General features: G+C 43.8%; 1 protein-coding gene, 1 non-coding gene and 1 pseudogene across 2 annotated transcripts; 2 read left to right on the plus strand and 1 right to left on the minus strand.

The window, feature by feature from the left end:
• On the plus strand, positions 1 to 1488 carry LOC125549531 (protein FLX-like 2). Its single transcript, XM_048712925.1, has 2 exons — positions 1 to 221; positions 873 to 1488. Exon 2 carries the CDS (start codon positions 881 to 883, stop codon positions 1373 to 1375), a length of 495 nt encoding a protein of 164 aa, XP_048568882.1. The 5' UTR covers positions 1 to 221; positions 873 to 880; the 3' UTR covers positions 1376 to 1488.
• A 207-nt stretch (positions 1489 to 1695) lies between these two features.
• TRNAG-CCC lies at positions 1696 to 1766 on the plus strand. The gene has a single exon. It is a non-coding gene; the product is annotated as a tRNA-Gly (tRNA).
• A 10572-nt stretch (positions 1767 to 12338) lies between these two features.
• On the minus strand, positions 12339 to 14187 carry LOC125549532 (annotated as a pseudogene).
• Between the last annotated feature and the right edge of the window lie 127 nt (positions 14188 to 14314).

The following is a 14314-nucleotide window of genomic DNA, read 5'->3' on the forward strand; positions in this document are numbered from 1 at the left end:
TGTTGAGGGGGGGAAGGAAAAAAAACGAGGGGAGCAGCCGGCCATTCCCCACGACGGAGCTCACCGCGTCCCCGCGGCCACACACCCTAACCCTAGCGGCGACACGCCGCCGCCCCCGCCGCCTCCATCACACCCTCGCCCTCGCCCTCGCTCCTCCGCCACTCCCACGAGATCAGCGCCGTCCCGACTCCGTGCTCGCCGTCGCCCGCCCTTCTCTCAAGGTGAGCTCAGCCAGATCCCCTCCCCCCTCTCTTCAAATCTGTCGACGGCGAGCTGTTCTTCTGTATCTGATTTTTATATGCTGTTGATGTCGAGCTGACCATGCTCTCTGCTATGCTGTGATCACCGAGCTGTGCTGTGCTGTGTAAATTTATCCATAGTTCTGTCTTCCACCGAGCTGTCCAGAATTTGCTGTGTCCCTTTCGAGCTGGCTATTGTGCTATGTTCACCTGTGCCATGCCGAGCTGATTGCTTACGCCAAAATTGCACACAATTGAAGCTCTGTTATGCTCAAAAGAAGTAATCGTTTATGTCTTTGGAAGTTGTTTTGCTGTGGAGGTTATGTTTCCTTAAATTCTGTTAAAATATCAATTAAGTTAATGAAAATCTTACTGCCAAATTGGCACCATTCACAATTAGAAATTGAGACAGGCACTGATTGTGTGTGTCACTCGTTTCATTTATGGCAATGCACTTGTGTGTCGGATGTTATTCAGCAAACCAAATAATTAAGGACAAATACGTAGTGGAATACGTCCCGTTTCACCAAATAAACCAATCATGAAACCAAAAACCACTTACATGGTTATAAAAATCATTTCCGGCGCTTGAGCTCTTATTCTCTTGTGTAACACTCTGGTTGTTCTTTACAGGGCTATAAATGGCAGGGAGACAGCGCATAGTTCGCCAGTACTACGAGGAACCACGGGGATTTCGTGATGGTCCCCCTCCTCGACTTGCACGAGAAAGGTCTCTCTCACCACGACGCATCGAGGGAGAGCTGTCTAGCCGCCGTGGTGAGCTCCGCAGAATCCGTGACGACAACCAACATCTGGTGGATGAAATTGTTGGACTCAGGCAAGCAATGTCTCGTTTGAAAGAAGATCTCCATTCCTCAAGTCAGGTTATACCTAAGCTCCGTGCTGAGAAAGAACTTGAATCGAGGGAGCTGACTCAGAGGAATCTGAAGCTGGAAGCTGAGCTACGCTCTTTAGAACCCCTTAGGCAGGATGCCCTTCAGCTACGATCTGAAGCAGGCTCGCTAGAGTCTTTGAGGCAAGAGCTCAACGCAAAGGTGCAGGGTCTGACAAAGGAGCTTGAGCAACAGAGCTCTGAAAACCAGCGCATACCAGCCCTGGACAAGTGTGGAGAGTGAGAAAAATGGATGTTCATCATGTCAACAACATATGAATTTCTTTGCACATGTACTCCTACATCTCTGTGTACATGGAAATAAGACAAGTTATGTTTTCTTCTTTTTTTTTCTCTTTTTCTGGAGTATAAGATATTATACTTTTTTAATGATAATTTATATGTACATAGAAGACACAAACACGTATAAACAAAACTGAGCCAAAACTCTGCCCCCTTGGCTTATTGCTCTGTTAGATGTTGCTTATAACCACTCCAAAAAAAAAAGATGTTGCTTATACCGTGGTATATTAGGATGCTAACTTGTCACAATGAAACAACGCAGCGCATCTGGTGTAGTGGTATCATAGTACCCTCCCACGGTACTGACCAGGGTTCGATTCCCTGGATGCGCATTTAATTTTTTTTTTCTTTTTCCTTATGTTGCTTGCGAAGGTTTTAACTAAAATTTTAATGAATTATGGAGCACAACACATAGTAATAGTTTCTCATGCATTATTTGTCGTGGAGGCTGTACAAGGCCACAGTGCCATCTCTACTCCTTGAAAGGGCCACACTGCATTTTTGTTAAGTTCCATTCGAGTTCAGGCTCAGTCACGACACAAGATAGTTTCTCATGCACCTTTGTCATGGAAAGTGGAGAAACAGCGAGGATACTGTTGGATATATTATCAGGCTGTACAAGGCCACAGTGCCATCTCTACTCCTTGAAAGGGCCACACTGCATTTTTGTTAAGTTCCATTCGAGTTCAGGCTCAGTCACGACACAAGATAGTTTCTCATGCACCTTTGTCATGGAAAGTGGAGAAACAGCGAGGATACTGTTGGATATATTATCAGGCTGTACAAGGCCACAGTGCCATCTCTACTCCTTGAAAGGGCCACACTGCATTTTTGTTAAGTTCCATTCGAGTTCAGGCTCAGTCACGACACAAGATAGTTTCTCATGCACCTTTGTCATGGAAAGTGGAGAAACAGCGAGGATACTGTTGGATATATTATCATTTTCTTGATTATTTTAATCCTAACGAAAAACACGACAAAAAATACTCCCTCCGTTCCTAAATATAAGTCTTTTTAGAGATTTCAATATGGACTACATATGGAGCAAAATGAGTTAATCTACATTCTAAACTATGTCTATATACATCTGTATCTAGTCCATATTGGAATCTCTAAAAAGACTTATATTTAGGAACAAAGGAAGTATTTGCAAGACTTGCAAGATCAATGACATACTTTAAGCTATACATACTTTAAACTAGACAGGCGCACAGGTGCTGGACCATGGGACCCCCCTAGCTACCCGCGTCCTTGAGTTGGGCTTTTGATTCTTGTCAGTCGGCGTTCATCATCATGATAAAGTTCCAAATGTCTCTGGTACTGATGCTTGTGGTGATGGTGCCTTGTTCAGAAGACTGTAACCATGAATGCTTGTACTGATGCTTGTGGTGCTGGTGCCTTGTTCAGAAGATTGTAACCATGGATGCCCGTGGGCCATTTTAGGAAGCAATTCATTGTACTTAACAGGCTGTGGACCCTTTTGATACTGTTTGATTATGTTGCTAATCTTTTGATTGGTGAACATTATTGCCTGCCAAAAGTGAGGGCTGCTGCAAGCCTGCATTGCTGAAGGTGGTGAATAAGGATAACAGCAACCTAAATGTTTTGCATTCACCGATCTCGCCTTGTTTTTGTTTTCTTAGTACAAATTCGAATGGAGAATTTTTGTGGTACACAGCACAAGCTTTCTTGGTGGAGGGGTGGTACCTAAACAAGTGTGGAGATGAGATGGAGGTGCCCTGCTTCAGGTGTTGAAGCACAAGATGCTCTGGATGCCTCAGAATTGCGTGCGATATGGAGTAGTTAGGTTTGTTACTCTCAATGCGATCCGGTAGTGCAAGTTTCTCATGTATGCATCTATATGGATAAGCCCTGATGCGAGCTATCTACTAAAGCCCCACGCGCCCGAAGTGAAACTTTGATTTTCTTGATGTCAAAATCTGAATCTATGTACATGTAAGTTCTCATGAATGAAGAAAAGGCAAAGTTAAGTTATGTAGCTTCTTAAGAGAAATGATACTTCAAAAAGTTACCCTTTTCTAGAACACTAGGATTTTTTATTTCCAGAGTACACCTTTTCATAAAAATTTACAGACATGTATAAACAAAGCTTAGTCAAAACGCTGCCCCGTTCCTACCTTTCTATGTTTCATATTGTATTGCTCACTCCATGCAGTATAAGAGATTTTTTTATTTCCAGAGTATACCTTTTCATTAAAATTATTTTGTTGACTCCATTTTTGGTAGTTTTTCAATGCTATATTTTAAACAAAAGTATATGACCCCCTTATCTGGCGAACGTCCGTCAGGGAGGGTGGCATTTAACTTTCGCATGGCACTTTTAGTTCTGATGAAGTGGGAGAGATGGCAGTTTCTTTAAGCGACATGGCGTTTTCTCCCTGAGAAGGCAATTTTGGTTTAAAAATTGTCGTTGTTTGATCTTGTTTTACAACTAAAACTGTCATCAAATATGGTTCGTTTGCACGTTCTCTACAGTGAACTTTTGATAGCTACAATTACCGAAAATATATCTGGCCTTCCATATCTCAACCTTGAAAAACTTGTTAATTTAATAGCCCGTGGGTTAGTTGTACTTCCAGCTCATCAAGGATCAACGCACCATATAACTAGATGATGCCTCGAGAGTTGATGTGAAATTGGTTGCAATACGGAAGGCCATGACGCTTTATACGGAAGGCTCCAGAGGACATGTTGTACTAAGACAAGGATACTGTAACCAAGGAGGTCTCTACCTCCACCGACGTAGAGGAATAGGATTTGTAACCCTAGCAATATACACATGCAGGACTAGGGTATTACCTCAATTGTGAGGGTCTGAACCTCTACGTCCTATTTCCCTTCCGACCTAATCGCCAAGTCGGGACACCCTACCAAGAGATCAGCAGGATTTAGCTTCGAGACATATGAATTTGACGGGATTCATTTTGTAACATTCATGTCATATATTATGGCTCTAACCATTGGTCAAAAGCAACATTGAAAAAACCATATTTTCTTATCTTATGACCTATATAAACAAATTACAAATTTTCTTGTCTTATGATCTATATTTTTATTTTCTTATGTCAAATTTTACATAGTGAATCAATAGGAATGTAACTATTTGAATTCTAAACGTAATTTAATTATGAAGCGATCGTAAGATTACCTCGGATGAAGAATAACTTATTCTGCACCCTGGATGATGAATAGTAACACTATATAAACAAATTACGTTTGGAATACAAATAGTTACATTCATATTGATTCACTACATAAAATTTGGTATAAGAAAACAAAAAAATAGGTTATAAAAAAAAATATTGCATTTTTATGTATGTTTTTACGTTCGTAACTTTACATAACATAAAATATTTTTTACGACGAGTATATATTTTCTTACGTTCTCTTTTTATGTATGAAATAGGACAAAATTTACGAAACCTAAAAATACGGTGCATTGATGTCAAAATAGAGAGGGGGTGAAGAATAACTATTCCTCACCCAGGGTGACGAATAGCGCGACCATATATATAGGAAAATGGTTGTGTACTCCTGGGAGTACGTACTTCCGCTCCTCATATACCACATAGATGAATCTTTTATAGGAAGCGGATTAGGAACACTCGGGTGCTCCACCCCCCTATATTCAAAAATAATTTAATAATTCAAAAAAGCCAAAAAAATCTTGGATATATTTTTGAACCAAATATGACTAGGTATTGTACTCATATAAAATGTTTGGCCAAGGAATAATTCTCGTTGACTTCAGGGCGAAAAAACAAATTTATGACGACAATATAGCATGAATAGTACTTGTATCTAGCATTTTGGGGGAAATCTTTGACCCCGGATACAATAAAAGTCATTTCCTATTTAAATCTTTTATACGAGTGCAATACCTGGTCATGTTTGATTTCATAAAAAGTTCCGGGATTTTTTGACTTTTTTTGAATTATTAAATTATTTTTGAATATAGGGGGGTAGCACCCGAGAGCTCCTATGCATTTTCGATCTTTTATACCTCTTTATTATTTTTAATATACTTTATTAGTAATTATTAGATACCCCAAAATGAGTTTCATGAAAAAATTCATGTGAGTCTATATATTTTTAAATGTTTACGTATATACTGATGTGTTTATATGTGAAAAAGGTATATTACAAAAAGTACGTAGCGGATGATATTTTTTCAACAAAACTCGTATTGGGGTATCTTAGAGTATTTAATAAAGTATATTGAAAATAATAAAGAGGTATAATTAATGCGTATATGAGGTATATTGAGGATGGGAGTAAATACTCCCAGGAGTACAGAAGAGGAATAGTTATTCTTCACCCCCCTCTATTTTACCGTAAATTTTGTCTTACTTCATACGTAAAAATAGATTGTAAGAAAATATATAGCCACCGTAAAAAAATATGTTATGTAAAATTATAAACGTAAAAATATAGTGTAAAATATACATAAAATGTATTTTTTTATTTTATGACCTATATTTTTGTTTTCTTATGCCAAAATTTACGTAGTGAATCAAGATGAATGTAAGCATTTTTATTTTAAACGTAATTTATTTATGAAACGATCATAAAATTAACTCGAGTGAAGAATAACTTATTTTGCACCCTGGATGATGAATACCACCTTATATTAATTAACCAATCACACCAGTACACTCATTCGATACAATATTCACCACACAGGGCGGTACATCATTTATAAGAATACCATCTAATCTATTGTCAAAGCTATACATAGCGATTAAATGTGCCACCATATTGGCCGAACGACTAATCTTTGACAGTTGAAAATTGCTGATCAACTTCGAGATGCTCAACGCTTTCATCTTTAGGTCACGCATAGTAGACCTGTCATAGACCCCTGATGCAATAGACGCAACCACAAAAGCGCAACCAGTCTCTAAAATTATAGGATTATGAAGATAAATACCTATGTAGAGACCGACAATGTAAGCCCTAAGCTCCGCTTCATCCGCGCTTTGACAGACATCAATGAAATCCCACGATGAGACAATAACTTTCCCCTCCTCGTCCCTGACCACCACCCCCACACTGGCTTCTCTAATGCTCTCCATGAAGCTAGCATCGACATTAATCTTGAACCAACCTGCAGGAGGAGGCGGAGACCAGCCCCTACTCACCTCCAGAGAATTAGGAAGTCTGCTAATCCGAACCAACGAATCTTTTCCTTTATTTTTAAAATCCACCGGCATCGGAGAATGATATGCAACAAAGGACGCCCAATAATTCTCCACAAAGCAAGCAGAAGTTGAAACCGATTCCTTTCCTTTACCAAAAATCAAATCATTTCTCAAGTGTCAGGCCCTCCAGAATAAGTAAATAATTTGGTCTCGCATTACGGGGTTTAATTGACTCGGGAGAACAATAAACCAATCATACCCCATATATCTGAAAACCTCCTCAGCAGGTAGAGCCCAAATGTTTCTCATGGCCATGCGAAGCACACGCGCCTTCAGGCAGAAGACAAGCGCATGAAAGGTATTTTCATCCCCATGCCATAAATAGAACACGTACTAACAGAGGCTTGATGATGCGCCACTCTATTAACCTGTACGGCCAAGCTATTGGAAGCAACTCTCCATGCAAAAATACAAATCTTCTGAGAAATGTTGGCCTTCCAAATAATATCCCAAATTGTCCTCTCCGTCCCCACCGCCTCACTGGATTGCCCCTCATCCTTTTTTTATCCTTAAGGGTGAGCGCTAACTTGTACGCACTCTTAACTGAGAACATCTCTAACTTTTCATAATGCTAAGCAACAAAATCCGCCTCCCCATTCAATTGGATCCACAACCTCAGAATCTCCTCCGCATCATAAGAGTAAAATATATGCCTAACCAGCTCCTCATCCCATCTCCTTTCTCCACTCATGAACAATTCCTCAACCCATTTGACTCTAGTTCTATTCTTTCTTGCAGAGATTTTAAGACCAGAAGCTCTAGGAAGCCAATTATCTCTCCAAATATGTATGTTAGCCCCATCACACACTCTCCAAATAACTCCGGATTTAAGCAGCTCCAACCCATGCAGAATACCTTGCCATGTGAGAGAAGCCGACTGCGGGAAAGCTGTGTCTAAAATATGCCCCTGTGGAAAATATTCTGCCTTGATCACTCTGGCACACAGAGTTTCCGGATTCACCACCAACCTCCATGCCTGCTTTGCTAAAAGAGCCTGGTAAAATAATCTAAGATCCCGGAAACCCATACCACCCTCCGCTTTAGGCTTTGTCATCTTATCCCAAGCCAACCAGTGAGTCTTCCTTCTGTTTTCCTCATCCCTTCACCAGAAATTCCTTATAATTTGAGGTAATTCCTCGCACAGAGATGACAGGAATTTAAAAATACCCATAGCATACACCGGAAGAGCTTGTAGAAAGGGACTGGCTCAATTGTTGAGCCCAGATAAATGCTCTATCATGTTTGGTAAGAAATGTAGTATGGAAGCTCAAGTGGCTGTTATGGTAATTTTGTGCATTACCACGGAAGGATTTGAGGACAAATATCTTGGTTTACCGGTGCCTTAGGGTCGAATGAAGGCGGGCAAATTTCAATCCACTAAGGATAAAGCCCTCAAAATTCTGTCAGACTGGATAGAGAAATATGCTTCTTGTGGGGTGAAAGAAATATTAATTAAATCTGTTCTACAAGACCCTATATATTTGGATGAAGAGAATAGCATAATAGAGTGGAAACTACTATGTCTGATTCCAAACGTGCCCCTTGGCACGTTGTTGTCATGGGATTGTTTTTTAAGTTCCTGCTGTTTTTTGTGTTTTACCTAAAAATATATATATTTTTTGCGAGGTACCTAAAAATATTTAGGTGTCCTGTTCAATTATATTGCTTTGTGTGAACGTGTGCCTTTTTTTTACAGAGGGAGAATGTGTGCTTTTGCAAAAACTTGGGGTTGATTTGCTTGAGTCGGCATACTTTTATTCAAGTGTAAGCGCTGGGCGTGCCTGAATGCACAAGTAAATAAAAATTATTAGTGTTTGATTAGTTCCCGTCGCCGTCGCCGTGTCCTGGTAGCATACGATCATGTTCCGGAAAACTTGCCAGGTTACTAGTAATTGGATTGAAGACCCTAGCTAGCGACGGCAGATCTCGATGGAAGAGACGACGGTGGCCTTGCTCCCGGCGGACGTGCTGCTCGAGATCTTCTTCCACGTCAAGGACGACCCGGCCGCCCTCTTCCGCTCCGCCACGACGTGCAGGCAGTGGCTCCGCCTCATCGTCGACCCCTCCTTCCTCCGCCGCTGCTGGCCGCCGGAGAACGCGCCCTGCTGCGCCTTGGTCGGCTTCTTCACCCAGGAGGAGCGTCTTGCCCCCAATGGAGTAGCTACCTTCAAGACGCCATGCTTCGTCCCGGCGCCACGGTCCGCCATGGCTAGCCTCGGTCGCCGCGCCCTCAGCTCCTTGGTCCCATCCGCCCCCGCCGGCCTCTTCGACCGCGCGGTGCCGGTCGCCGCACGCCACGGCCTCCTCCTCATGCGCCTCACCCGCCCCGAGGACCCGAACCGGGCCGTCGTCCACCTCGCGGTGTGCGATCCGCTCTCCGGCGCGTACCATCTGCTTCCGCCCGTGGAGTGGTGCTCGGCCTCCGCCGGCTACAACGGATACGCCATCCTAACCGGTGCAGACTGCCGCCCCCGACGGCCACCGATGTCGGGCTTCAAGGTGCTAATGGTTGACTTTAACTACAATCGTTACACCTTCTCGTCGGAAGAAGCGAGCTGGACCCGTGTGCCTCACCTGTGCCTCGGTGATGCCTGCGCCAGGGCACACACGGTGTTTCCTCGTAACGAAGCCGTCGTGTACCACGGAGCGGCGCACTGGCGCAGAGGATTGTCCAGAATAATGGACTTCAACACCGAGACATTGTCCACAATCGACATGAACGTCGAGACCGGCCACCTCTCCCAGACGGAGCTCCCAATCCCAGGGCAGAACACAACCAGACGATCTTATGCTAAGCTATGCCTTAGCACCGCTATCATTGACGACGACGACGAAGCACCATCTTTGCTCTGGATGCGGCAAGGAAGCCTCGAGGTAGAGATCTGGGAACAACACGGCGAGGAAGGCGGCGTCGATGATGATACTTTAGCATGGCAATGTGCTCGGGTGGTCGAGATAAAGCAACCGAAAGATATGACGGAGGCTCAAGTAATGACGCTACACGTGCTAGCAGAGAAATGTGGCACGTTGCTCGTAAACGAAGGTAATCGAAGTTTTTACGTTGCTGACCTCAAAACCGGGACAGTGGAGGAGATCAGGGGCTGGCCTCGATACTGGAGGAAGATCGTGCCTTTTGAGACGGATTGGCCATCAATCTTCATTCATCGACTTGGCGATCGCTAATAGGAGTAGTGAAGGAAGAGTTTACAATAATGATGAATTTTGTTTTATTCCCATTGTAAACTTAGCAAAGAAATATATATGAGAAATTCTTGTGCCAATACTACGCAAAGGTGGATCACGAATGGTTGTTCCTCCTTCAAATCAAACCAATAGGATGATAGATTTTGATTCCAGAGTATTATCATTTTGAGTTTGTACATGTTGTCCCAAATGTCTAGCACTTCCAATTTTGAAAAAAAACTAATGAAATCAACACAAAAGAACAATTAAGGGCTAACCTTGTGGGTAGGATATAATGTTCAAATTGAGACCAAATTCTCTGTGTTCGCATTCAAATTCATACCAACTGCCGGTGTGGTTTGTGCCTTTTGGTCCACATCGATCTTCCTCGCAAAATAGGCGAGGCGACGTACAACACGGGCCGGCCGCGACACCATCCGCATAAGCGCCCGTAGGAGCAAGCTTACAGCTTTGCCCTGCCCATGTCTCCACGTTCCGCCTACAATGGATATGCCATTCTAACCAGTGCAGCCTGTCGCCCCAATGAATTCCAACGGCCACCGATGATGCCGTACTTCAAGGTGCTAATGGTCGACACCAAGTACAATCATTACACGTTTTTGTCGGATGAAGCGAGCTGGAGCCGCATGCCTCACGTCACGTGTGCTTCGGTGATGCGTGTACAAGTGGCCACATGGTGTTTCGTCAGTGCAACGTTATTTGCAAGACATGAACTTAAAGATGAAAGCGATCATTAGAAAGATATGCTCACCACATATGTGTGATGTACTAGATGTGAACCATCGGCTGTACAGGGTTGGCATGAACATGAACAGCATCGCTCAGCACAAAGAGAAGGCACACAGATGTGAAAACTAGTACCTGAAGTTCAAAAAGCACAGGCATTCAGGCAGTAATTAGAATGCATATTCAAATTTAAGGACTGGAGACAAACAAGCACGGTAGTCCACAACCGGAGAATGGATGATGTTAGATCAACCTTGGTCCATTTATGCTGTACGCAGTCATGCACAAAGCGATTGTGCTGGGGTATGGATGCGCTAGCAAATATGGTTTGCCGACTGGAAGATGCTGTATAAGAATTTAGTATCTTGTGAAGGGAGTTCACTTGCTTTGGTGATCCGAAAATAAAATCAACCTGACAAAATGACAAGGTTTTCACATTAGATAACCTCTTTTCAAGCAAATAAGCATGGCGTCGTCCAAGATATGTAGACACTGCATATGAAATTGTTGGCTTGGGGATGAAGAATAGATGAATGGCCACCTCATCAATAACTAATATTTGATTGATCCAAGACTGAAAGCTTGCTTTTCTCAACCATTTGACACAAGCTTGCGACAGTCTACAATTATCGGAGGTGGCTCTGCTGAACACAGGACGACATTGTTAGCAGGTTGGCAGCAGAGGAGATAAGAGAACACTATATCAATAACGGCACTCATTCCTTCCTAACTGCCTATGCAACATAAGAGGGACCCTAAACTTACTATCAACATGAGACTAGATCTAAAAATGCCATGTACCACAATGTTTCTGGGATTAAGCACTGACTGGCATAACCAAAAAATCCACCAAGAGATGGTCATTTACCTTTACCCAGCTCTTTTGCCTCCTGAGCATCCCACCATCAAGCAAGGCCATGAGCCCATGACGTTGCTTACAAGCAGGGGCGATTTTACCGTACGGGCACCCTAGGCACGTGCCCGGGCTCGACGGCGCCATTTAGATGAACTCCAACGAGCTAGCCAAGCCATCAAAATCGTTAAACTTGTTGAAATATGCTGGGAAATCGTGAAATTAACGCTGGAAACGAACGAACTGCACTATCTGGGCCACTTTGACCATTTCCTTGCTTATTGGGCTTTTCTCGCTACAACCAGGAGGCCATAGGGCCATTCATTTGTTTCGTAACATGGGCTACAGGCCATGCTTTCAGCAACGAGAAGCCATTGCCTCAAAAAAAAAACAAGCAACCAGAAGCCAGGACCTAGGATTCAGAATTGATCGATTGAGGTCTTGCAGTTCTACGTTGATCGTGGCAAAGCCTGCAACAAAGGGTTGAACATAAACATAAACATCGTAGATTGGACCTTGCTCATGTATGAACGTCAAATACTTTTAGTGAATTACCCTGCAAAAAAAGAGAAAACTTTTAGTGGATTATTTGGTATTGTATCTGATTTTTTTACTTCTATGATATATGAAACAGAAGTGTGTGTATTACACATGACGTTAATCCAAAGTGGATTTTAACTTATGACCGTGCCCAGGCTTTGGCAATTTGCTAGCTCCGCCACTGCTTACAAGTTCAGATCTCTTGTGCTCTAACAAGACGATTAGCTAGCTATATACAGGAAACTTCAAATTTCAGAGCATGATTGTTTGCAAGCCGATGCCCGATACATGCGTCATGCTATCTGATCATCTGATACAAGAATGATGCCTGCTATGGTAGCATTCAGCTGCTTTTAAAAAAAACAAAAACCTAGCTTTATTAACATACGGATGCAGCTAGATCACTAGCCACCAGAGAAGATACAACGTCAGGAACAGCGGCATGCCAATCAAGGTACCTCCCTAGGCCATATGGGCACCATGGGTAGCCAGGGCATCCGACACCGAGTTACAGGCACACTTGCACACAAGCACTTTAAAATCAACAAAGCTAGTAAAACGAAGAAATTTTGCCTCCTGAAAAAGAACTCCATTGCAAGCAGTGTGCAATTCATTGGAAAGAAGAACCGAAGAGAGCATTGTCGAGTCCGTTTCAATGATGATACGCCCAAGCCCAACTTCAGCCGCTAGGTAGCTAGTTTAGCTTCATCTGCTCCAAGAAGTTCTTCCCCTCGAGCTTGGTCGCGAAGAAGATCTTCATGAAGCTCTCAAGGTCCGACGTCTTGTAGGCATCGTCTTCATGTCCGGTCATCTCCTTTAGAGGACCTATCATGGTGTGGATGTCTGGGAACTGGAACGCGGCGATCGACAGCCGTTCTTCCTTGGGGTCGACGACTGCCCGGTGCTCGATGCTCCTGTACCTCCCGTTCGTCAAGACCTGTCCTCGTCAAAGCAAATCAAACAACGAAAATGCATGGATTTAGCTAGCATACGGCGCGCTATACAGTCTCTAACATCTGATAATCGGCAGAAAGAAGCACCAAATCGGTGTTTGACTGCGACTGCGCGTGCTCACCTCAAACATATCTCCGATGTTAACGACGAAAGCGCCCGAGACGGGCTTCACACGAAGCCAGCTGCCGTTCCTCTTGATCTGCAGGCCCTGGACATGATTCACTTGGAGGACAAGGGTTAGGAGATTAGCATCGGAGTGCGAGGACAAGCCAACGACTTTCTCTGCTTGTGCGCACGGGGGGTAGTAGTTTATTCTGACTTTCTGCATTCCATGGATGCATTTGTCAGCGATCACCTCTCGTTTCAGTCCCAAGTTCTTGGCCATCGTAGCCAAAAGGGAGTCTGATAAATCCTTCACCGCACCAGAATATCTATTCAGCGTCGATTTGAATGAGACGACCAAAAAGCATCATTCCATTGTACTAACTAAGAAGCTGAAGAAGAGCGTGACAGGCAACGAAGGAGAATATCATCGCAATCTAGCTACATACCTGAAGGTAGCAGGCTGATCAGGCCAGAACTTAGCGTTCCTCATCTCAGGTGGCTGTGTGTAGAGGAAGAGCATGTCAGCCCAGTCGAGTTTCTGATCCTCAGAGACGACGAATAGTTGACCGTAGCCTTCTAGCTGCCCTTGCTCCTGAGCGAATCGCTTCTTCGTCTCTGCGGGCAGCTGGAAGAACTGCTGGATGTTGGCCTTCATGCTCTCCAGCACATCGTCCGGGACACTGTGGTTAACCAACTGCAAACAAACAGGAGAGCAATTCTAGCTAGTATCAGGATGATCAGGCATACATATATATAGTATACCCGAGGAAGTCAACTGTCTTTGCATAGCAATAGAGGCCGGTGTGCAATGGAAAATGTGAGCCAAGACAGCGAACAAACTAACTTGGAAGAAGCCCCAGTCCTGAGGAAAACGATGGAGGCTCTGTGGAGGCGTGCAGACTCCTCGCCACCATGGTCCAGCTCCAGCAGCAGCCTTTGGTGGTCGATGATGGGGATCTGAGCCTCGCCGTCGCCATCGCCCGTGACCGCCTCTGCTGCCGCCTCTGGCCGGAGATACCTCAGCGGCACATCGTCCCCGCCGGTGGCAGCCACCAAGGCCTGCACACTCGGGACGGGGAGAGATCCCATCTCTTGCCGCTCTTGATAATTGAGATGCTACTGGTTCCCCGGATACTTTAGTCTTGTGTTCTGGGCTCTGGCTACCTCATGTCTTTTGGCATATATATAAGAGTTATAGACAGATGGTAGCCAACGACACGCATCATCCAGTGATTTAATATTCAGAAAATCAGTCCAGCTACAATCATAGAAATAG

This window comes from Triticum urartu, chromosome 3 (assembly GCF_003073215.2).
Source record: "Triticum urartu cultivar G1812 chromosome 3, Tu2.1, whole genome shotgun sequence".
NCBI lineage: Eukaryota > Viridiplantae > Streptophyta > Magnoliopsida > Poales > Poaceae > Triticum > Triticum urartu.

What these genes read in the sequence shown, in the direction of transcription:
- LOC125549531 (XM_048712925.1), top strand. Translation starts at nt 881, where the DNA reads ATGGCAGGGAGACAGCGCATAGTTCGCCAGTACTACGAGGAACCACGG.